The sequence below is a fragment of the Rattus norvegicus genome, chromosome 8 (genome assembly GCF_036323735.1).
Source record: "Rattus norvegicus strain BN/NHsdMcwi chromosome 8, GRCr8, whole genome shotgun sequence".
Lineage (NCBI taxonomy): Eukaryota > Metazoa > Chordata > Mammalia > Rodentia > Muridae > Rattus > Rattus norvegicus.
Genome location: NC_086026.1, coordinates 114,925,605 through 114,948,586, shown reverse-complemented (window position 1 = coordinate 114,948,586; position 22,982 = coordinate 114,925,605). Strand labels below are relative to the sequence as shown.

General features: G+C 44.8%; 1 protein-coding gene across 14 annotated transcripts in view; it reads left to right on the top strand.

The window, feature by feature from the left end:
* Atp2c1 (ATPase secretory pathway Ca2+ transporting 1) overlaps window positions 1–22,982 on the top strand; it is a 121,156-nt gene that overhangs the window by 86,120 nt on the left and 12,054 nt on the right. For all 14 annotated transcript variants that reach the window (XR_005487741.2, XR_010053920.1, XR_010053923.1 and 11 more), the window contains 10 exons: window positions 7,728–7,884; window positions 10,113–10,283; window positions 11,048–11,145; window positions 14,007–14,057; window positions 15,043–15,209; window positions 16,475–16,543; window positions 17,750–17,866; window positions 19,393–19,540; window positions 19,929–20,024; window positions 22,718–22,859. Coding sequence is in view for 8 of the 14 variants with exons in the window: in XM_039080729.2 (XP_038936657.1) it covers window positions 7,728–7,884; window positions 10,113–10,283; window positions 11,048–11,145; window positions 14,007–14,057; window positions 15,043–15,209; window positions 16,475–16,543; window positions 17,750–17,866; window positions 19,393–19,540; window positions 19,929–20,024; window positions 22,718–22,859 (1,216 nt within the window). In the remaining 6 variants the exon portion in view is untranslated. The remainder of the gene's footprint in view (window positions 1–7,727; window positions 7,885–10,112; window positions 10,284–11,047; window positions 11,146–14,006; window positions 14,058–15,042; window positions 15,210–16,474; window positions 16,544–17,749; window positions 17,867–19,392; window positions 19,541–19,928; window positions 20,025–22,717; window positions 22,860–22,982) is intronic.

Below are 22,982 nucleotides of genomic sequence, written 5' to 3'. Positions count from 1 at the left end.
ATATGGACATTCAAGTAGAGAAGCATTTGGATTTCTGTGTGTTTGAGCCTGGCTTGGTCTGTTTGTATCAAGTTCCAGAACAGCCAAAGGCTAAAAAGAGACACCTGTCTTTAGAAAACCAAACAGCAAACACAGCAAAACAAACAAAAAGAAGAAAGAAATAAAATTTGTTAAATAATGCTAGAAATATCTGTAGAACAGAAAGGTTTTTGGTTTTACTCCCTGAAACTGTGTGAAATGGGCAACAGTGTAAGGGACAGACGCAAGGAAGAGCACTCCTGTAGTGATGAAAAGTGACCGTGCTTGGAGCAAAGCATTTGTGATTCCTCCAGAGATGTTTGGAGTAGGGGCCGTGCCATGTAAAGAGAGAAGTCCAGACAGTGCTCACACGGGGAGGCCTAGGGCTACCTGTGCTTGTTTGGTGCTTTGTGCTGTAACAGTGGGCACCTGGAAGACAGTGCAGCAGAGCCTCCTCGGGGAGAACTTAGCAGTGTGGGAGTAGGGTGTGGGTACTGTTGATAGTACAAGGAAAGGAAGATGTTGCTTGGGGGTTGGAGATGGGGTTAAGGGGAATTCCTGATTCATTAGTGCAAAGACCCCAACATCTCAGCTTAGAAGGGACAAGAGAGGAAGACTGGTTTCCTGTAAAAAGAGAGAAAGAAGTAGTGCTTGCCTGCTCTTTCTCCTCTGAATAGTACCACGAGAACTTTTTCATTTCACATTGGAGAGTTTAGGAAGAATGAATAAGAGCTATAAATGGAGCTAAGTAAAAATAAAAAGAATAGATAGTAACTTTACGGATGATGAAACTTCACAGAAGGAGAAGGAAAGACTTGACGTGTCAGTGAGGATCAGGCATAGAAACTTCCCACATCTCCTACTAAGTCCATGCCCAGACAGCTCCTTGCTGTAGTTGCTGATAATCCTGGTGGCCAGAAGGAGGCTGGAGTGGGCATACACTGTCACAGATGGGTAGAAGAGGCAAACTGTAGTGGCCCCTAGATTCCCATCTAGAAATGACAGAGTGCTTGCTTTAGTTACAGGCTGAACAGATCACATCTGTCTTCCGACTTAAGGGATGCTTCCACACCGTGTCTGCAGAGAGCCTGGGTGTTAGGGAGCCACATCTGTGTCTGCAGAGAGAGCCTGGGTGTTAGGGGAGCCACATCTGTGTCTGCAGAGAGAGCCTGGGTGTTAGGGGAGCCACATCTGTGTCTGCAGAGAGAGCCTGGGTGTTAGGGAGCCACATCTGTGTCTGCAGAGAGAGCCTGGGTGTTAGGGGAGCCACATCTGTGTCTGCAGAGAGAGCCTGGGTGTTAGGGAGCCACATCTGTGTCTGCAGAGAGCCTGGGTGTTAGGGGAGCCACATCTGTGTCTGCAGAGAGAGCCTGGGTGTTAGGGAGCCACATCTGTGTCTGCAGAGAGCCTGGGTGTTAGGGAGCCACATCTGTGTCTGCAGAGAGAGCCTGGGTGTTAGGGGAGCCACATCTGTGTCTGCAGAGAGCCTGGGTGTTAGGGGAGCCACATCTGTGTCTGCAGAGAGAGCCTGGGTGTTAGGGGAGCCACATCTGTGTCTGCAGAGAGAGCCTGGGTGTTAGGGGAGCCACATCTGTGTCTGCAGAGAGAGCCTGGGTGTTAGGGGAGCCACATCTGTGTCTGCAGAGAGAGCCTGGGTGTTAGGGGAGCCACATCTGTGTCTGCAGAGAGCCTGGGTGTTAGGGGAGCCACATCTGTGTCTGCAGAGAGCCTGGGTGTTAGGGAGCCACATCTGTGTCTGCAGAGAGAGCCTGGGTGTTAGGGGAGCCACATCTGTGTCTGCAGAGAGCCTGGGTGTTAGGGAGCCACATCTGTGTCTGCAGAGAGAGCCTGGGTGTTAGGGGAGCCACATCTGTGTCTGCAGAGAGCCTGGGTGTTAGGGAGCCACATCTGTGTCTGCAGAGAGCCTGGGTGTTAGGGAGCCACATCTGTGTCTGCAGAGAGAGCCTGGGTGTTAGGGGAGCCACATCTGTGTCTGCAGAGAGAGCCTGGGTGTTAGGGGAGCCACATCTGTGTCTGCAGAGAGCCTGGGTGTTAGGGGAGCCACATCTGTGTCTGCAGAGCCTGGGTGTTAGGGAGCCACATCTGTGTCTGCAGAGAGAGCCTGGGTGTTAGGGGAGCCACATCTGTGTCTGCAGAGAGAGCCTGGGTGTTAGGGGAGCCACATCTGTGTCTGCAGAGAGCCTGGGTGTTAGGGAGCCACATCTGTGTCTGCAGAGAGAGCCTGGGTGTTAGGGGAGCCACATCTGTGTCTGCAGAGAGCCTGGGTGTTAGGGAGCCACATCTGTGTCTGCAGAGAGCCTGGGTGTTAGGGAGCCACATCTGTGTCTGCAGAGAGAGCCTGGGTGTTAGGGGAGCCACATCTGTGTCTGCAGAGAGAGCCTGGGTGTTAGGGGAGCCACATCTGTGTCTGCAGAGAGCCTGGGTGTTAGGGGAGCCACATCTGTGTCTGCAGAGCCTGGGTGTTAGGGAGCCACATCTGTGTCTGCAGAGAGAGCCTGGGTGTTAGGGGAGCCACATCTGTGTCTGCAGAGAGAGCCTGGGTGTTAGGGGAGCCACATCTGTGTCTGCAGAGAGCCTGGGTGTTAGGGGAGCCACATCTGTGTCTGCAGAGAGCCTGGGTGTTAGGGGAGCCACATCTGTGTCTGCAGAGAGCCTGGGTGTTAGGGGAGCCACATCTGTGTCTGCAGAGAGCCTGGGTGTTAGGGGAGCCACATCTGTGTCTGCAGAGAGAGCCTGGGTGTTAGGGGAGCCACATCTGTGTCTGCAGAGAGCCTGGGTGTTAGGGGAGCCACATCTGTGTCTGCAGAGAGAGCCTGGGTGTTAGGGGAGCCACATCTGTGTCTGCAGAGAGAGCCTGGGTGTTAGGGGAGCCACATCTGTGTCTGCAGAGAGAGCCTGGGTGTTAGGGGAGCCACATCTGTGTCTGCAGAGAGAGCCTGGGTGTTAGGGGAGCCACATCTGTGTCTGCAGAGAGCCTGGGTGTTAGGGGAGCCACATCTGTGTCTGCAGAGAGCCTGGGTGTTAGGGAGCCACATCTGTGTCTGCAGAGAGAGCCTGGGTGTTAGGGGAGCCACATCTGTGTCTGCAGAGAGCCTGGGTGTTAGGGGAGCCACATCTGTGTCTGCAGAGAGCCTGGGTGTTAGGGAGCCACATCTGTGTCTGCAGAGAGCCTGGGTGTTAGGGAGCCACATCTGTGTCTGCAGAGAGCCTGGGTGTTAGGGAGCCACATCTGTGTCTGCAGAGAGCCTGGGTGTTAGGGAGCCACATCTGTGTCTGCAGAGAGAGCCTGGGTGTTAGGGGAGCCACATCTGTGTCTGCAGAGAGCCTGGGTGTTAGGGGAGCCACATCTGTGTCTGCAGAGAGCCTGGGTGTTAGGGGAGCCACATCTGTGTCTGCAGAGAGAGCCTGGGTGTTAGGGGAGCCACATCTGTGTCTGCAGAGAGCCTGGGTGTTAGGGGAGCCACATCTGTGTCTGCAGAGAGAGCCTGGGTGTTAGGGGAGCCACATCTGTGTCTGCAGAGAGCCTGGGTGTTAGGGGAGCCACATCTGTGTCTGCAGAGAGAGCCTGGGTGTTAGGGGAGCCACATCTGTGTCTGCAGAGAGAGCCTGGGTGTTAGGGGAGCCACATCTGTGTCTGCAGAGAGAGCCTGGGTGTTAGGGGAGCCACATCTGTGTCTGCAGAGAGAGCCTGGGTGTTAGGGGAGCCACATCTGTGTCTGCAGAGAGCCTGGGTGTTAGGGGAGCCACATCTGTGTCTGCAGAGAGCCTGGGTGTTAGGGAGCCACATCTGTGTCTGCAGAGAGAGCCTGGGTGTTAGGGGAGCCACATCTGTGTCTGCAGAGAGCCTGGGTGTTAGGGGAGCCACATCTGTGTCTGCAGAGAGCCTGGGTGTTAGGGAGCCACATCTGTGTCTGCAGAGAGCCTGGGTGTTAGGGAGCCACATCTGTGTCTGCAGAGAGCCTGGGTGTTAGGGAGCCACATCTGTGTCTGCAGAGAGCCTGGGTGTTAGGGGAGCCACATCTGTGTCTGCAGAGAGAGCCTGGGTGTTAGGGAGCCACATCTGTGTCTGCAGAGAGAGCCTGGGTGTTAGGGAGCCACATCTGTGTCTGCAGAGAGAGCCTGGGTGTTAGGGGAGCCACATCTGTGTCTGCAGAGAGCCTGGGTGTTAGGGGAGCCACATCTGTGTCTGCAGAGAGCCTGGGTGTTAGGGAGCCACATCTGTGTCTGCAGAGAGAGCCTGGGTGTTAGGGGAGCCACATCTGTGTCTGCAGAGAGAGCCTGGGTGTTAGCGGAGCCACATCTGTGTCTGCAGAGAGCCTGGGTGTTAGGGGAGCCACATCTGTGTCTGCAGAGAGCCTGGGTGTTAGGGAGCCACATCTGTGTCTGCAGAGAGCCTGGGTGTTAGGGAGCCACATCTGTGTCTGCAGAGAGCCTGGGTGTTAGGGAGCCACATCTGTGTCTGCAGAGAGCCTGGGTGTTAGGGGAGCCACATCTGTGTCTGCAGAGAGAGCCTGGGTGTTAGGGAGCCACATCTGTGTCTGCAGAGAGAGCCTGGGTGTTAGGGAGCCACATCTGTGTCTGCAGAGAGAGCCTGGGTGTTAGGGGAGCCACATCTGTGTCTGCAGAGAGCCTGGGTGTTAGGGGAGCCACATCTGTGTCTGCAGAGAGCCTGGGTGTTAGGGAGCCACATCTGTGTCTGCAGAGAGCCTGGGTGTTAGGGGAGCCACATCTGTGTCTGCAGAGAGAGCCTGGGTGTTAGGGAGCCACATCTGTGTCTGCAGAGAGAGCCTGGGTGTTAGGGGAGCCACATCTGTGTCTGCAGAGAGCCTGGGTGTTAGGGGAGCCACATCTGTGTCTGCAGAGAGAGCCTGGGTGTTAGGGGAGCCACATCTGTGTCTGCAGAGAGCCTGGGTGTTAGGGGAGCCACATCTGTGTCTGCAGAGAGAGCCTGGGTGTTAGGGGAGCCACATCTGTGTCTGCAGAGAGAGCCTGGGTGTTAGGGGAGCCACATCTGTGTCTGCAGAGAGAGCCTGGGTGTTAGGGGAGCCACATCTGTGTCTGCAGAGAGAGCCTGGGTGTGAGGGGAGCCACATCTGTGTCTGCAGAGAGCCTGGGTGTTAGGGGAGCCACATCTGTGTCTGCAGAGAGAGCCTGGGTGTTAGGGGAGCCACATCTGTGTCTGCAGAGAGAGCCTGGGTGTTAGGGGAGCCACATCTGTGTCTGCAGAGAGAGCCTGGGTGTTAGGGGAGCCACATCTGTGTCTGCAGAGAGCCTGGGTGTTAGGGGAGCCACATCTGTGTCTGCAGAGAGAGCCTGGGTGTTAGGGGAGCCACATCTGTGTCTGCAGAGAGCCTGGGTGTTAGGGGAGCCACATCTGTGTCTGCAGAGAGCCTGGGTGTTAGGGGAGCCACATCTGTGTCTGCAGAGAGAGCCTGGGTGTTAGGGGAGCCACATCTGTGTCTGCAGAGAGAGCCTGGGTGTTAGGGGAGCCACATCTGTGTCTGCAGAGAGAGCCTGGGTGTTAGGGGAGCCACATCTGTGTCTGCAGAGAGAGCCTGGGTGTTAGGGGAGCCACATCTGTGTCTGCAGAGAGCCTGGGTGTTAGGGGAGCCACATCTGTGTCTGCAGAGAGCCTGGGTGTTAGGGAGCCACATCTGTGTCTGCAGAGAGAGCCTGGGTGTTAGGGGAGCCACATCTGTGTCTGCAGAGAGCCTGGGTGTTAGGGGAGCCACATCTGTGTCTGCAGAGAGCCTGGGTGTTAGGGAGCCACATCTGTGTCTGCAGAGAGCCTGGGTGTTAGGGAGCCACATCTGTGTCTGCAGAGAGCCTGGGTGTTAGGGAGCCACATCTGTGTCTGCAGAGAGCCTGGGTGTTAGGGGAGCCACATCTGTGTCTGCAGAGAGAGCCTGGGTGTTAGGGAGCCACATCTGTGTCTGCAGAGAGAGCCTGGGTGTTAGGGAGCCACATCTGTGTCTGCAGAGAGAGCCTGGGTGTTAGGGGAGCCACATCTGTGTCTGCAGAGAGCCTGGGTGTTAGGGGAGCCACATCTGTGTCTGCAGAGAGCCTGGGTGTTAGGGAGCCACATCTGTGTCTGCAGAGAGAGCCTGGGTGTTAGGGGAGCCACATCTGTGTCTGCAGAGAGAGCCTGGGTGTTAGGGGAGCCACATCTGTGTCTGCAGAGAGAGCCTGGGTGTTAGGGGAGCCACATCTGTGTCTGCAGAGAGCCTGGGTGTTAGGGGAGCCACATCTGTGTCTGCAGAGAGAGCCTGGGTGTTAGGGGAGCCACATCTGTGTCTGCAGAGAGTCTGGGTGTTAGGGGAGCCACATCTGTGTCTGCAGAGAGAGCCTGGGTGTTAGGGGAGCCACATCTGTGTCTGCAGAGAGAGCCTGGGTGTTAGGGGAGCCACATCTGTGTCTGCAGAGAGAGCCTGGGTGTTAGGGGAGCCACATCTGTGTCTGCAGAGAGAGCCTGGGTGTTAGGGGAGCCACATCTGTGTCTGCAGAGAGCCTGGGTGTTAGGGGAGCCACATCTGTGTCTGCAGAGAGAGCCTGGGTGTTAGGGGAGCCACATCTGTGTCTGCAGAGAGAGCCTGGGTGTTAGGGGAGCCACATCTGTGTCTGCAGAGAGAGCCTGGGTGTTAGGGGAGCCACATCTGTGTCTGCAGAGAGCCTGGGTGTTAGGGGAGCCACATCTGTGTCTGCAGAGAGAGCCTGGGTGTTAGGGGAGCCACATCTGTGTCTGCAGAGAGCCTGGGTGTTAGGGGAGCCACATCTGTGTCTGCAGAGAGCCTGGGTGTTAGGGGAGCCACATCTGTGTCTGCAGAGAGAGCCTGGGTGTTAGGGGAGCCACATCTGTGTCTGCAGAGAGAGCCTGGGTGTTAGGGGGCCACTGTGCTCCTTCCTGTGCTTGGCTCAGTAGGGAGGAATCATAGTATATTATATGCTCAGGCAACCTTGGCTTTATATTATAGATTGGAGAGAGAGTGAACATATGCACCTGGCCACATTGACATCACAGTGTAAAATGGGCGAATTGTTAACTGAGAGAGTCACACTGTAAATGTATCAAAACCTCAGGAGTACAAGGGTAAGGACAGGTAGGGACTGCAGGTTTTCATTAGAAGCGACTAGGGATTATTTTGTATTTGTTTTCCCATGCTGGGGATTCAATTTAGAATGTGGTATGTGGTAGGTTGAATATTACTTCTGCTATGATAAATGGAAGAGATATGTTCTTTGTATCAATCCTGAGGTGGTTGTGAGAGTAAAAGAGCAGCATAGGTAGGTCGGCCCAGATACAAGTACATAGTCGTTTATGAGGACCATTGCCCTAGACTGATGATACTGGATCTCCTTCTTTCCTTGCTGCCTGCTGAAGAGCCATGTTCCAGTCACAGTGCCCAACTTGAGGTTTAGTAAAGCACTGCTTATAGTGTAAGCCTGGGTAAGGTGGCTGTGCTTTGTAGAATACAGGAAACTCCTACACATGTTAATAATCTCTAAAGTTTAAGTGCTACTCAAAGCATTGGGCTTTAATAACTTTGTTAAGGATTATGAGAGATTGGGTATCTCTCTTTGAATTCATTCATGTAGGATACACACACACACACACACACACACACACACACACACACACACACACACACAAACACAATTTGAATGTAAACTTGGTATGTTTTTCGTTTTAGGACAGACCAGAGATTTGTTTTATGAAGGGTGCTTATGAGCAGGTGATTAAGTATTGTACTACGTACAACAGCAAAGGGCAGACTTTGGCACTTACCCAGCAGCAGAGAGATTTGTACCAACAAGAGAAGGCCCAGATGGGCTCGGCAGGACTCCGAGGTAAGGAAGGCTGTTTCAACATAGCTCCTGTTCTGGGAAGAAAGGCTTTCTTTAATTGTAGCTGAATCTCTAATGAAGTGTCCTCTTCAGACACTCTACCCCAGACATCAGAACCATTGCAATTTCTGAGGTGGTGTGTTTTATAATAGTTTCCTCAAATAATGGAAAGTCAAGAGTAAAGCAAAATCTGAGCTCTTGTGCAGTGCTCTCTGTATAGGACAGAGATTTTAAAGAACTTCATCTTCTACAAATTTCTGTTAGATTTATTGTGTATGTATATGTGGAGGGGGGCATGGTAGATAAAACATGAAAATCAAATTTCTACTTCTACTGTGTGAGTTCCAGGAATGAAACTCATGTGGTCAGGGTCTGTAGTAAGTACCTTTATTTGTCGGGTCATTTTGCTGAAGAATCGTTGAGGTTTTTGTACGTGGTTTATGCTATAGCATTGTGAACTAGAATTGTTAGAGAAAAACATTTGTTTCATAGAATTTAAAAAATACTGTGATCTTTGTCTCCTGTCTTTTTTTCATCTTCCCCTCCTTGTTATTAATATAGTGGGGAATTAAATATTAATGTATATATATTAAAATATTTATTGATACATGGCTATGCTTTATCTTACAAAGTTTGTTTCTTAAAAATGCTTGTGATCTTAAATTTTGAGACTAAAAAAAATTTAGTTTTTTCTTTCTTTTTTTTTCGATTATGACCAGCTATCTGACAAGAGCAAACTTAAGTGAGGAAGAATTTATTTTGATGCACAGTTGAATGCATGAAAGTCTTCCTTCATGAAGATAGTAGCCGTCATGGTGGGAGGCATAGGTGGGAGTGACTGAGAGTAGGGATAGGAGAGAGTTTGCTACCTTATGTCTCAGGGCGGTAGACAGGCCAGGATGGGGAGCTCTAAAGCTTAGGTTCTGTTTGAAGGGACCCACTTCCTCCAGGTAGGGCCCATATCCTGAAGGTTCCACAACCTCTCAGAACAACATTACCAGCTGGAGACCAAGTATTCAAATACATGAGGGTATAGAAAATGTCATATTCAAGCCATAGTATCTGTTTTGTATCCTTGGAAACATTGTTCATCTATTCTTGGTCTAAAGAATGTATCTTCAGAAGATTTTTATTAGTGTTAAAGAGTGCCTAAATACAGAATAACAATCCCTGGGCTGTGCCACCCCTCCACTGGGAGGATACCAATGATCTCCCTTATCAGGAACTGCTAGCATGCAAATTGATACTCTTAACCTCCTTTTATTGCCATTGCCTCTACCCTAGTACCAGGCATTGCCAGGTAGCTCTTTTCCTTCAGAGTGAGCGCCTTTGTGGGGTATCTACACTCTTAAACAAAAGTGGTTTGCCTTCAGTTTTGGTCTGTGAGTCCTCCAGGGATGAACTCTGCTCAAATAAGTACTGCTTTGGTCTCTCTAGGACTTTGTAGGCTGTCTTCGAGACACTGAAGTTTAGTGTGCTTTCGTAGATACTTGTTAGAGTTTGGTCTAATAAAAACCTCCGTGCTGCAAGTATATTCTTCTGATTTATAATGGTAGTGACCAGAGCTTACAGAATTCTGAGAGCAAGCTGAGTTGTATTTGGGAAATGAGCATGACTTTGTGTTTAATCTTATTGCCCAGTGATGACAGGACACTATAAACAATGGTAGGATAGTTAGAGTTCTCGGAGAGCTAAAGGCTGAGGAAGAGTGCTTACTAATGTTTGGAGGCAGTGAGAACAAACCTTGTGGGTGTTAATAACCTTAAGACCACTTTACTGAAAAACGTTTTCTTTCTAGTGTTTAGCATGTGTGAAATTGTGTACATATAGGCTGTGTACAATTGATACAGCCTTCTCTGATGAAGATATATTAGAACAAACCTTCAAAGGGGCCTGTTTGCTTAATTGAGTTTTAAGGTTTAACAAACCCACATTTTCCCCTAAATAATTGTATTTTCTAAAGAGGTTGTAGTTTCTTTGGATGGTAGCTGTATGTGGTTGCTATGAAGGAATGTTCGTAATTCTTATTTGTCTTCCCTGCTTAGCAGTTCTTTGGTTTTATTTCTTTTAATTTTTAATAGCCTAAAAGCAACTTGTATCTAGAACCAAGTGTGAATTGTAAATAGTATGCTGTTAACTACAAATGATATAACCTTATGTGGTTTGTCATCAGCTAAGTCTAACGCTTTCACAACCAGTATTTTGCAGTTTTGATTTTATTATTTTACAAGTTCTTGCACTGGCGTCTGGTCCGGACCTGGGGCAGCTGACCTTCCTTGGCCTGGTAGGAATCATTGACCCTCCGAGAACTGGTGTGAAAGAAGCCGTCACAACACTCATTGCCTCAGGAGTCTCCATCAAAATGATCACAGGAGACTCTCAGGAGACTGCAATTGCAATCGGTATAACTGTGCTGTTACGTTTTGTGCTCAATACGTTTTCAGAAAACATTAGCTAGGAAATATGTTAATATGCAATTGATATTGTAAAACAACAACTTCGCTTATTTTTGCTCAAACTATAAAAGATTGTTGGTAAACTAAATTTTAGTTAAAAAGGAATATTGAAAATACACGACTAGCTCATGAAATCATTTATGTATTTATTCACAGAAGGGTAGTTGATCTTGTAGTTTTTTAATTGACTTGCTGACAGGTGTAAACACTAGCTGAGGGATATAAAAGGAAAGGTGAATTGAGGCTTTTCTCTTCAGTTTTAGTATAACTTTGAAGCAGACTTGAACATAAATACTAAGAGGATAGCTTGTTACAGTTACCTTCAGGAATATAAGGGGGAGAGAAGCTAAGTGCCAGTTTCTTGTCTGTAAAGTATAAACTTCACATTTGCCAAGCTCTATTAATTCTGATTTTATTAATTTGTGATGGGTCTGGGCTAAAGGTTTATACATTGTTATCTTAAGAAGGGTCACATGTGGTGCTGGGAGGGTGACTTTTCAACATGCACTTTGATCTAAATGGAGCTACATGATTATGTGCAGCTAAATGTGCCACCAGCTTCTCTGGCTTCAGTTACTTTGCTTACAGTACATTCTGATTGTCATCAGAATTGAGCTGCTGAGGAGAAATGATTAGGGTTTGCAGACTTAGGGACAATTCTATATTTTTCAAGCAAAGAAATTATATTTTTTGGTCTCCTTTTACTTTAGCTAGTCGTCTGGGATTGTATTCTAAAACTTCACAGTCTGTGTCTGGAGAAGAAGTAGATACAATGGAAGTCCAGCACCTTTCACAGATAGTGCCAAAGGTAAGTCTGTGTAAGTAAACTCTGAGAGCCATAGCCTAAGTATCAGGCATTGTTCTTGTCTCTGAGAAACTGGCTACTTGCAAAGGAGACATGCTCACCAAATTGCTGTCCAGATTCTGAACTGAAATTTCTTGGAAATAAACCATATTGTTGTTTATGATGCAACCACTAGAAGAATATTGTAAATTCATTACCTCTAGTAAGAACTACATTTCCTGTGAGGAAGGCACTGTGGTAATTGAGGACTTGTCTGTGTAAGTTAGAAGTTGGAGAGAGAAGTTAGTTGATACTACTTAAACACTTCAGTTCTGTTTTTATTTTATTTTTGCTTGAGTTTATTCATACCTTTGAAGAAATTGAGGTGGTGTTTATAAACAGTAAAATACGAGAGTGCAAATCTGAGTTTGGACAGATTCAAGGTATCTTACAAACATTGTCACCAGTAGGATACAGAATAGTTTCTTGTTGTCCCTCGGTCCTCTCATGGCCTCTTGTACTCAGCTGCCCTCCTAGGTCTAGAGCTTGGCAGCAGTGATTCACTTTTATTTCTGTATTTCACTTCTTAATCAGTTCTGTAAGAGTGAGACCCTGCAGTACGTGACTTCTTAACCAGTTCTGTAAGAGTGAGACCTTGCAGTACGTGACTTCTTAATCAGTTCTGTAAGAGTGAGACCCTGCAGTACGTGACTTCTTAACCAGTTCTGTAAGAGTGAGACCTTGCAGTACGTGACTTCTTAACCAGTTCTGTAAGAGTGAGACCCTGCAGTACGTGACTTTTCAGTTTGGTTCTTGAGTCTTTGACGAGTCGTGCTCTGGAGCAGTCACTCACTGTGTTGCTGTGTCTAAGTACTCTACCCCCCCCCCCCCCCCCCCCTTAAACTGCTGAACAGTGTTGGCCTGTAGGGTGCACCGTATCTCTTCAGTTCAGGGCTCTCTTCAGTGTGGCCTTTTCAGTGTTTACTCGTAGTGAATGAAGCTGAGTGTGTTAGTTTCTTTGTGAAAGTCAGTTTCCTTGTGTAAATACCTGAGTGAAATGGAAACTTAAGGGTTCTTTGGAAAGTTTGCTGTGTTGGATGGTGTTTTGCTAAGGCAAATGTGTGAAGGAATGGTTCACTGAAGTGGACACAGGTGGAAGACTAAGGCAGACTCATTTCACTGAAGCTGACCCAGGAGAGAGGATGTTTTGCCAAGGCAAGCACATGGAAGGACGTGTAATGAAGGATTCTTTGCTACCGTCACTTGTATTGGTCTGCCTTACATTGTGTAGTTGACCTGCATTGGTCAGGACTCCACAGAGAGAATGGCAGCTTCTTAGCCCTTCTGCAGCCTCGGGCTGATTGGATGCACATGCTGAGACAAGGGCCATGGCGGACGCCTGGCGTTGAAGGGAGTCTAAATAGGCCTAGTGGACTGTCACACTGAGGCTGAGCCTGGCTTGCTTACATTGCTAAAAGCTTCTTGGCTTTGAGTCTTGGCTGATCTTCATTTCCTGAGACAGGCATAGCTAAGAACTTCTGGCATTCCTTTTGGCCCCTCCTGCTGACTCATACTGAGGCTGAGGCCTGGCTGTCTCCGCTAGGTAGGGCCACTGCTTCTGATTCGTGTTTGCTATCCCACCTCTACTGACCTGGACTGCTGGTGTATCCATGACATCTCAAGAGCACTCAGGTGCAGGGGAACCTTTGCCATCATTGAGAGCATGACTTCAGAAGAAAAGTGATGGAGAGCCAGGATGGCAGGGCATGGGATGTGAGAAAAAGTCTGAGCAGTGAGAGGGAAGAGCTTTAAGGATCTCTGGGGTGGTAAACTCAAGCAGGTGAGTCGGGGCTATGAGTTCATCTGTAGTAAAACACTAGGGTTGGTTCTGGACATAGATGTATGGCAGGGATCGGAGTGTTTTCTTTGGAGTAGGAAATAAAGTTGTCTACTGAGAGCAAGACTGGAAGAGGGCTTGGACTAGAGGATCGAGGAGAGAAACCTAACATGAAATAATCCTCCAGGACTTCAGAGAAGAGTGTGCTGTGTGGGTGTAAGAAACAATGGTTTTTAGGTATTGGAAAGAGTGACCATGATGCTGAAATTCAGGTGTTTGGGAAATGAGAGGTCGGAAGATTTGGAACATGAATACTTACAATTAGTGAGAAGTGTGGACTTGTGTCATTTCCAGCTGTGATTCTATGAAGGAGAACAGGGGCATGCCAGTTAACTGCCCTTCTTTACTCCCCTGCTGGTACTGTTAGAGAGCTGTAGGTGCTGGCACTGTTGACTACACAACTTTGGGTAGAACAAGCCAAACCTTAGGACACAGACATACCGTCCTGGCTGGCATCAGGGCACAGAGGAGGATTGCATACATGGTCACGAAAAGAGATTAGTTCTGCTGCAGAAATTGGATTATTAGGCAGCTTTGAATTAAAGTTGAAGAGAGGCTGGTGAATTATTCCAAATCAAGAAGGAGCACCTACGTGACACTGTAAAATGACCCCCCAGACGGTGGGAAGCAGACGTTCTTCTCTAAGCTAGACCATAGAGAAAGGCCATTTGTACAAGCATTGTGAGAACACAGATACAGGAAAAATTTCCCCCTTTTTCATTTCTGAAATACTCCAAGAATAAAGCTGTTTTCTCTTCGTAGCCTTACCCAAATTCTATAAATAAAGTTATGACTTATTTAGATTTTTTTCTGTTATTAACATACCCTTTTCTTTGTTAAAGGTTGAAGCCACTCATGAGTTGGATGTTGTCACGTATATGACATTAATTTCAGTCTTTGTGCCAAATTAAGTTGTTAAAATGTCCTTACATAGAAATGCTGCTACTTGTTAACACTGGGGGTTTTCAATGTCTTTGTGTTTTAACAGGTTGCAGTATTTTACAGAGCAAGCCCAAGACACAAGATGAAAATTATTAAGGTGTGTGTCTGAAAACCAAATTACCTTAAATTTACCATACAAGGTGTTTTAACATGTCTTTTGTTCATTACAAAGAGTATTATAGAATATCAAAGTTCAAAGTATTGTGAGACAAAACTTAATTCTGGAAGAGCTTGACAGTTTAATTGACATAGGAAGTTATAGACAGAAACTATAAAGTATTTTCCAGTGTAACATCTTTAAACAGTGTAGAAGTGTATTTCTGACAGGGATCCTCATAGTTAAGTCATCCTAATGTGAGTAGTCATAGTTAGACACTGTGTAAACAAATGTAAGAAAGGTGTTTTATGAGAGTGAACAGTGTAAAGAAGGGTTATTATTTCGGTGTGGTCTTCACAAAGCTGTGTTTTAGAAGCGTATCATTAAGTAACTCTTCATTATGTGGAATGTTCCACAAATAAGTGAACTGTGCTACACATCAGTACCACTTGCTTGTCAACAGGCAGCAAGAAGTTTCAGTTTTGTCTGCTGTCCTACACAATACCTCACTGACTGGGATGTTGTTGTGTACCATTTGATGTATAAAGCAACTTAAATTGTGTCCTACAGTTGATAAGCAGGTTTAATTATAGTAGCTAGTCATTGTAGAGGTGAGAGCTTCTGAGTCTGGGGGTTGTTGACATTTTAGGGTGGGTTATTTGTAGCTAGGGGTGATAGGGCTCTCCTGGGTAAACTGGAATGCTTGGTTTCATCCTTAGATCCTACCCAGTAGAGGCCAGTGCCATCCTACAACTCAAGACAGTCAGAATGCATTCAGTTCTCCTGGATGGAAATACTAGTAGCCATATTTTGTGAGCTTTATTTTATAAAGACTTTATGTATTGAACTTGACTGAAAAATGAGGTTATAAATTTTTTAATCTTAAAAAGTTATGAAAGATGGTTGATAATACTTATCTCCTTATCTGATTTAAAAAATAAGAATAATTCTCCCTGCCCTTCTTTTTTTTTCTGGGTCCCCATAGTCTCTACAAAAGAACGGGTCAGTTGTAGCCATGACAGGAGATGGGGTAAATGATGCAGTGGCTCTGAAGGCTGCAGATATTGGAGTTGCAATGGGCCAGACTGGCACAGATGTTTGCAAAGAGGCTGCGGACATGATCTTGGTGGATGATGATTTCCAAACTATAATGTAAGACATTTGTCTTTCCTTCATTGCTGTCAGACAATTCAGCTCGAAAAGAATTGATAGTATATGGCAGATTAAAACATTTTTTTGGATAATCTTATTTTATGTAATTCAAAAGAAAATGATTTGTGTAAATGGAACAGACATAATAATTGACAAGTCTGTTAATTTACAAAATATTTAGGGAATGCTGGCCAGTTGTCACATTTTTTTCTGGGTATAGAACAACAGTGACTCTTGCTCCAGAGTCTTTACGGGAGACATTACGTAGCATTAAGAGTTGAGTTCACACTCATGTGTATTTTCTCATATTAGTAAATGTTCTTGTTGCCCTCATTTCATGATACAGCTTCTTAGCTCTGAATGCCTTTGCTACTCAAGTGTAATGGTGGAGGTGCAGGTCTGTGCTCCTCACTTTCCATACCCGTGACTGACCTTGCTGTGACAAATGTAGTCACAAGTCCCGCCATGTGTATTAATCATACGTGGAATGCGAGACTTCACATTTGCCAACTTCTTGCAAAGTCTTTTTTCTCCCATTCTTGAAGTTGTCTAAAAGTCCCAGAGGACGTGGTGATTTTATGAATGCACCTTTTCCTAGATTCAGCCAAGTGAATGTAAGAATTCTTCAGTACATTTTTGTAAACCACACTTTTTAATTCTTCACAGCATATTAATGTAATTATATAGGATAATAAATAAATTCCATAATTCTTATATAACTCATTGCCATTTAATTTTTGATATGTGTTGATTTAACCTACTAAGAAATATGGGCTATGAAGGATATAGAACGTCATTGTTTTACTCTTAGAAATGTGTAATATTTTGTGTGGAGAGAGATAATACATGATTTTTATGTTGAGTATTTTAAAAGATTTATTTTAATTACGTGTATGAGTGTACATGCTGGTGCATGTTTTTGCCTGTGGAGATCAGAGTTGACAGTTCCCTCAACTGTAGTTAGAGATGATTGTGAGCCACTTGAATGGTGCTGGGACTAGAACTCTGGTCTTCTGCAGGAGCAGTGTGCCTTCTTGGTACTGAGCCATCGCCTCAGGCCTATCAGGGTTTTTTGTTTTTTAAGAGATTTTGAATATTATATAATGAAAATAGTTTAAATAGAGCTATCTGGTAAAATAAAATATTTCAATGTTTCTTAATCTTACCTGACAATAGACATTTTTTTTTTGTAACTGCTAATTGTTATTTGATTGAAAACTTAGTTTCAAAGTGTATTTTCTTATTTTTTTATTTTTAAATTTCAGGTCTGCAATAGAAGAGGGTAAAGGCATTTATAATAACATTAAAAATTTTGTTAGATTTCAACTGAGCACGTAAGTTTGCAAGAACTTTTACTTCTAGAGAAATTATTTGAAAATAAAATTATGGCCTGTATTCTTGAAAATTGTTTATTAGTAGTTTTCTAAAACGTAAAATGCTAGTAGTATACTGTTTAGGTCATACTAGGTATTACTGACCATCTAGGGGTGATTTAAAGTGTATATTAGGAAATGTATTAACAGTAGGTATGTACTTTGCTGCTCTGTATAAGTGACTAGGGCTTTGACATTTGAGGGGATCCTGCAAACAGTTCTCATGGTTACTGAGGGATATCTGCATAGACTTTTGAGATTTGTTTAATTGCTCCTGAAATTAAAAGGGGATGTGCCAAGTCTCAGCAATATTCTTGGTTATCTTTTTCTCAAGATAGGATAGATTTTCTATAGCCAAAAAGCAGTTAAATATTTTTGAAAATATATTTTTGTAGGTTTAAAAATCTTTCATCTGGGCTTGGTGGCACATGTCTGTAATCCCAGTGTCCCAGAAGGCTGAGGCAGAAGAATTCCAGAGGCCCAGTGTGTGTTACTTAGAGAGAGCCTCTGTCAGAATTAGAAGGTCTCAGCTACTTTTGCCATTATTGCCTAAGCATTATAAAACATTTTTGTTTTCAAAATACTCCTTGCTTGCTAATCAGGGTGACTTTCACTTTTGATCCGAATGCCTGGGAGACACTGGGCTGCAGCGTTAGACTCATTTTCAAAAAACAAACTGCTAGCTTCTTAACAAAATACTCCTATGACTGAAGTATAGGTCAGTTGAATTAATCAGATTACTTTAAAATATGTAAAACATTTTTTCTTTTGTATGTGTATGTAGTGAATGTGTTTGTGGGTGTGCACACATGTATATGCTTGCATGCAGAGCTCAGGTGTTGACATGGGATGTTTTTCTCGTCATCTCTACCTTAAGGTTTGATAACATGCCTTCACTGAACCTGGGCCTCACTGATTAGCCTGACTGGCTACCCAGTAAGCTTCAGGGACCTTCTTGTTTCTACTGCCCCAGCACTGGGGTTACAGACGTGCACTGCTGCCCTAACTTTTCACTTGGTTTCCAAGGATCTAAACTTAGGTCTGCATGCTTCCTCAGCAAGTATTTTACCAACTGAGCTGACTCCCAGCCCCAGGAACATGAGACTTAAGTGCTAGTTAATGTATAAAATTGATTGTGCTAATTTTCAAATGACTCTCTTTCAACAGGAGTATAGCAGCATTAACTTTAATCTCATTGGCTACGTTAATGAACTTTCCTAACCCTCTCAATGCAATGCAGATTTTGTGGATCAATATTATAATGGATGGACCCCCAGCTCAGAGGTAAGTGTGTATTCACAAATTGAAAGGACAAGGCAAGTGTGAATAAGACACAGCAAACCTTCCTCATGACTTTCCAGCAGCATGCTTCTTAGACATTGTCTTGGGTATATATCATTTATTCTTTTTGGTTGTCCATTTGTTCATTGTAGCTCTCATCCTTTACACTGTGTGAGTGCCAGCTTTTCAATAAGAATAATGTTCTAAGTGTTCTAAGAACTGGATGCAATGGAGAAACTTCCTGCAGGCAGTTTGAGCACATTAATAACAAACTCAGTCACCACTAATGAATTTGCGTTGCACTGAGGGAGAAGTCGAAGGTGCCTCCCTTACCCTGCCCAGTTACTGTTACTTCACCAAGAGTGAACCTGCATTGCCCACTGTCTGCTTCACTTTCCCTCTCTTGTGCTTTCTGGGATGCATGGCTGTTTTGTGTCTGTGTGTGTCTGTTTCTTGTGTCTGTTCCCAATAAAGGGCTCTTTTATTGAACAGCACAGAAAGCATCACACATGGGAGGAATAGAGAAGCTTTAGAACAGTCTTTACTAGAGCTCAGCTGACTCAGACAGTACATACACACACACACACACACACACACACGACTTTGAGCACTGACAGATATCCATTGCACAAGGCCACTTTCAGTCTATTTGCTGCTTCCAACAAATGATTATGATGAACCGTGAATACATACATGAAAACACATACACTGTAATAAACTGGGTCAGGGCATAGAAAAGTATGCAACTTTAGGTTACAGCTGTGCATTAGCTTATCCTATAAAAGTTGTACATGGGGAAACCAAGGCAAGATTGATGGGTTTTGTTATTGTTCTCTTAAACACAGGTTACATGTGCTGAGTACATAGTAGGATTCCAGCTGTAAGTCGCTGACTGAGGTCTAGAGAAAGGTCTAGTCTCTTAGTATGTAAGAGATGCGTTCATAGTACCACATCGTCACCAGCTCCCAGTTCAGTTTCATATGTGAGTCCTGTTTAGAGCCTTGGTGAAATATGTGTTCAGAGACTTCCCCAGTCTCTTATCTTTTTAGTGCTGTGGTAGTTGAATGATATTTCTAATGTCCATGAGAGTAAATCTCTTAATCAAGACATCCTTGTGTGAGATTTATTTTTTCTTGGTACGTTATATATCTTAAAAATCAATGTATGTGTAAATGAAATTGGAGTTTTAAAAGTTGGCTGGCAAGTGCTCGTCTTACCTTGCCAAAAGCATAACTGCAAGCGTGGGAAAGGGGCAGAGCAGTGGTCTCCCTTGCCCTCACTTCTTCTTGCCTTCCTCCTCTCCTCTGTCTGTCCCCTTTCTTCTTCCTGCTGCTGGTACTAGAGGCCCATCCAGCTCGTCCAGCAGTGGTGCCAGCTTCTCAAGCGGTCACAGGCAGTGATTTCGTTATGCTTCAACAGCTGGTTTCCAAAAGGAAGCATTTCACTTCCTAGTAACAGACGCTAGTTGGGTTGTAAAGCGAGAGTAAAGAGCATTTCTAAGTACGTTGTTTGTTCTCTTTGTTTTGAAGCCTTGGAGTAGAGCCAGTGGATAAAGATGTCATTCGAAAACCCCCTCGGAACTGGAAGGACAGCATTTTGACAAAAAACTTGATCCTTAAAATACTTGTTTCATCAATAATCATTGTCTGTGGGACTTTGTTTGTCTTCTGGCGAGAGGTACATTCACTGGATAAACGGCTCTGTTACCATGCATCTATGTAGTTGCTTTCTAAGTAATTTCGTGTGTTGTCCAGATGATTGACAAGTGAAGAACCCTCTGAGTGAAAGGCACAGGCTTGGAGAATATAACCTAAGGTCATTAAGTGTTTAGTAAAGTATCAATGGGCATGGGAATTTGAGGGGAATGTGTAGCAGTGTTCTCAAGAGATTTTTTTTTTTAACTTTCATGTAGACTGTATTTGTTCACTAGGTGGTCTGTAGAAAATTCAGATAGGTTTCACATTTAGAGTGAAGCTATTCCATTTTCAAAGCATGCAGTATTTATCTATTTTATTTAGCCACCAAGAAACAAACAGAAAAGTCATTTTGTCCTTCTTCTTGGCAGCTTCGAGACAATGTGATAACACCCCGAGACACAACAATGACTTTCACTTGCTTCGTGTTTTTTGATATGTTCAATGCACTGAGTTCCAGATCTCAGGTATGCACAAATGGTTTTACTTAATTCACCGGCTTTGAGAAGATTAACCTTTTATAGGAAGCAGATGGAAATTTTGGATATTTTAGCTTTGATTTTGTAGCCACAGATTACAGTGCCATATTTTTCTATAAAGCTATGCCATGGTCAACAATAAAGATGGGACATTTGATCTCAGGTGGTTTTCAGTGTTCAGTTATTAGCTATAGGATATATTTAGATTCACATAGGACAAATTTCATGGGGCTGTAAACAAGATATTAGTCTCATTTTAGAAAGCCTTGTGAAAAGGACAATGTGTTCCTTGTCACATCCGTCGTGCTGTCAAAGTTTAGGCGTCTTACTTTTCTTCCCATTTTTTATATTAAGCTATATTTGCATTATTCTTGTTAGAAAATAATGTGCTAGCATCAGAACCTGGGTACTTTCTGAGAGCATAGTGCCCTTGAAAGCTAGCTTCCCTTGCATGGCTGTGTGGCGCAGTTTCAGAGTACTTTATGCACTCCAACTTTTCTTTGGAGAAGACCTAGAAGTCTTTTACCCTTTGGAGGCCTTTATGAGTCCTAATTGGCATTTATCACATGAGAGCTTTCCAAGTACAGTAATTTATCACTAGACTACTTCAGAAGCTACTACTTGCGTTTCTTTTATGAAAGGCAGTTTACTTTTCTTTTTATAAACATAATTACATATATTTGTGGAGTTTTGGGTTATATACCTTAGTGACTAGATAGAAAAGATTTCATAAAATATGAATGAAATTTATTAATACTTTGGGGGTACTGTCTTAGTTAATGTTCTATTCGTGTGACACCCTGACCAAGGGAACTCTTAGAGAACAGCAGCTGGGGCCTATTTAGTTTCAGTCTTAGTCCGTTATCATCATGACAGAGAACGTGGTGGAAGGCAGGCATAATGCTGGAGAACTAGCTGAGGCTGTATATATCCTAATCCTAGCACAGGCTAGCTCCTAATTTGCAGTCAGAGAGTGAGGGATGGGTGGAGAGGGGCGGAAGGGAGTGAAAGAGAAAGGACCCACTTCTGTGACAGGAGCCTTCCAACAAGGCCACACCTCCTGCTCCTTCTCATTAGTGCTACTCTGAAAGTGCCAACTAAGCATCCAACTAGAGGAGCCCATGGGGCCATTCTTAGTCAAACCACCACAGGCACTAAAATAGGTTAGGTTTTCTTTTTTTTTTTTTTGGTTCTTTTTTTTCGGAGCTGGGGACCGAACCCAGGGCCTTGCGCTTCCTAGGCAAGCGCTCTACCACTGAGCTAAATCCCCAACCCCTAGGTTTTCTTTTTTATGGGTTCAGTGTTATAATTGATTCTTCTTAAGAAAGTGCCCTTTTTTCTTTTGCTTTTGTTTTTTGACATGGCCTCTCTGTATACCTTAAGCCAGCTTTGAACTTGAGCTCTTCCCATACAGCACCCTAAGAACTGAGATTATAAGCATGTATCACTAGAGAGAGAGAGAGAGAGAGAGAGAGAGAGAGAGAGAGAGAGAGAGAGAGAAGTGTAGTGTAGTGTAGTGTAGTGTAGTGTAGTGTAGTGTAGTGTAGTGTGTGAATGGCACATGTGTGAAAGAGTATGTGTGCCTGTGCATGCACTCCTGGAGGCCCAGAGGTTGATGTCTGTCTTCCTGTACTAAATTTCAGCTTAATTTTTGCGTCTTTCACTGAACCTGGAACTCATGGATTAGCTAGATTGACTAGTCAATGGGCCCCTGAATCTTCTGTTTCTACCTAGCAGGGCTGGCTGAGATTCTAGCCAGCCAACCCCGTCACTCTTGGCTTTTGCTGTTGGTGTTGGGGATCCAAACTACCCAACCTGCAATTATTTTCTTTTACTTTTATTTAAAATATGATTACATCATTTCCTCCTTTCTGTTCCTCCTTCTAGACCCTCCCATGTGCCCTTCGTCCAGTCCTTTATATCCCTCTCTTCCCTTTCAAATTGATGGCCTCTCTAAACTAGTTATTGTTATGTATATATAAGCAAAGTAATGTATAAATATAACCTGTTCTATTTGTTTTCTATTGTTTGAGAATCTCATCTATACATGTAATGTGTTTTGGTCAAATCTACCTCTCATTCCTTCCTCTCCAAATTCTCCCTTATGTCCCCCTTTCCACACTTCATTTGCTCTTTTTTATTTACAGAGTCCACATAGTGTTGCCCATAATCCATGGCCGTAGGACAGTCTTACTTGATCATGGCTAGTTTCTCAGGGCCCATACCTGTGAAGGAAGAAAAGGTGCTGTCTTCCCTCCCAGCAGCCATCTGTTGCCAGTAGCTTCCCATCTAGGTTGGGACCTCATGACCCATTCTGTCCACCTGACGTTTAGCTGGCTGGTTCCTGTACAGGTCTTGTGCATGTGGTCAGTTGCTTAAGTGCATACGTGCAATACCCCTGATGTGTGCAGCAGCCCCACCATTCAGCAAATGCACTTGGGTTGCAGGTGTCCGTCCATTACTTTTGGCTCTCATAATCTCCCCCCATCTTTGATAAATAAAAGTTGGATTAGAATTTATCCTTGGTGTATGTGCATTTTACAAAACTAATAAAGTTAAGATATTTTGTGGTTTGACAAGATAGAATTCAGTGATACTGATTATTCAAAATTGAACCAAGTGTAATCGTGGTGCCATTTCTAAGAGCAGGTGGAATAACTGGAACTCTGTTTTGCCAACAGACTAAGTCTGTGTTTGAGATTGGACTCTGCAGTAATAAGATGTTCTGCTATGCGGTTCTTGGATCCATCATGGGGCAGTTGCTTGTTATCTACTTCCCGCCTCTGCAGAAGGTTTTTCAGACCGAGAGCCTCAGTATTCTGGGTAAAGAAAATGCTGTGTGCCATTGTTACTGCATCCTTAAAGTTTGCTTGTCATAGTAAACAGCTCCTTTTAAATAGGAAAAAGAAAAATGACTGAGGGGACGTGTAACAAAGGGTCCTTTAT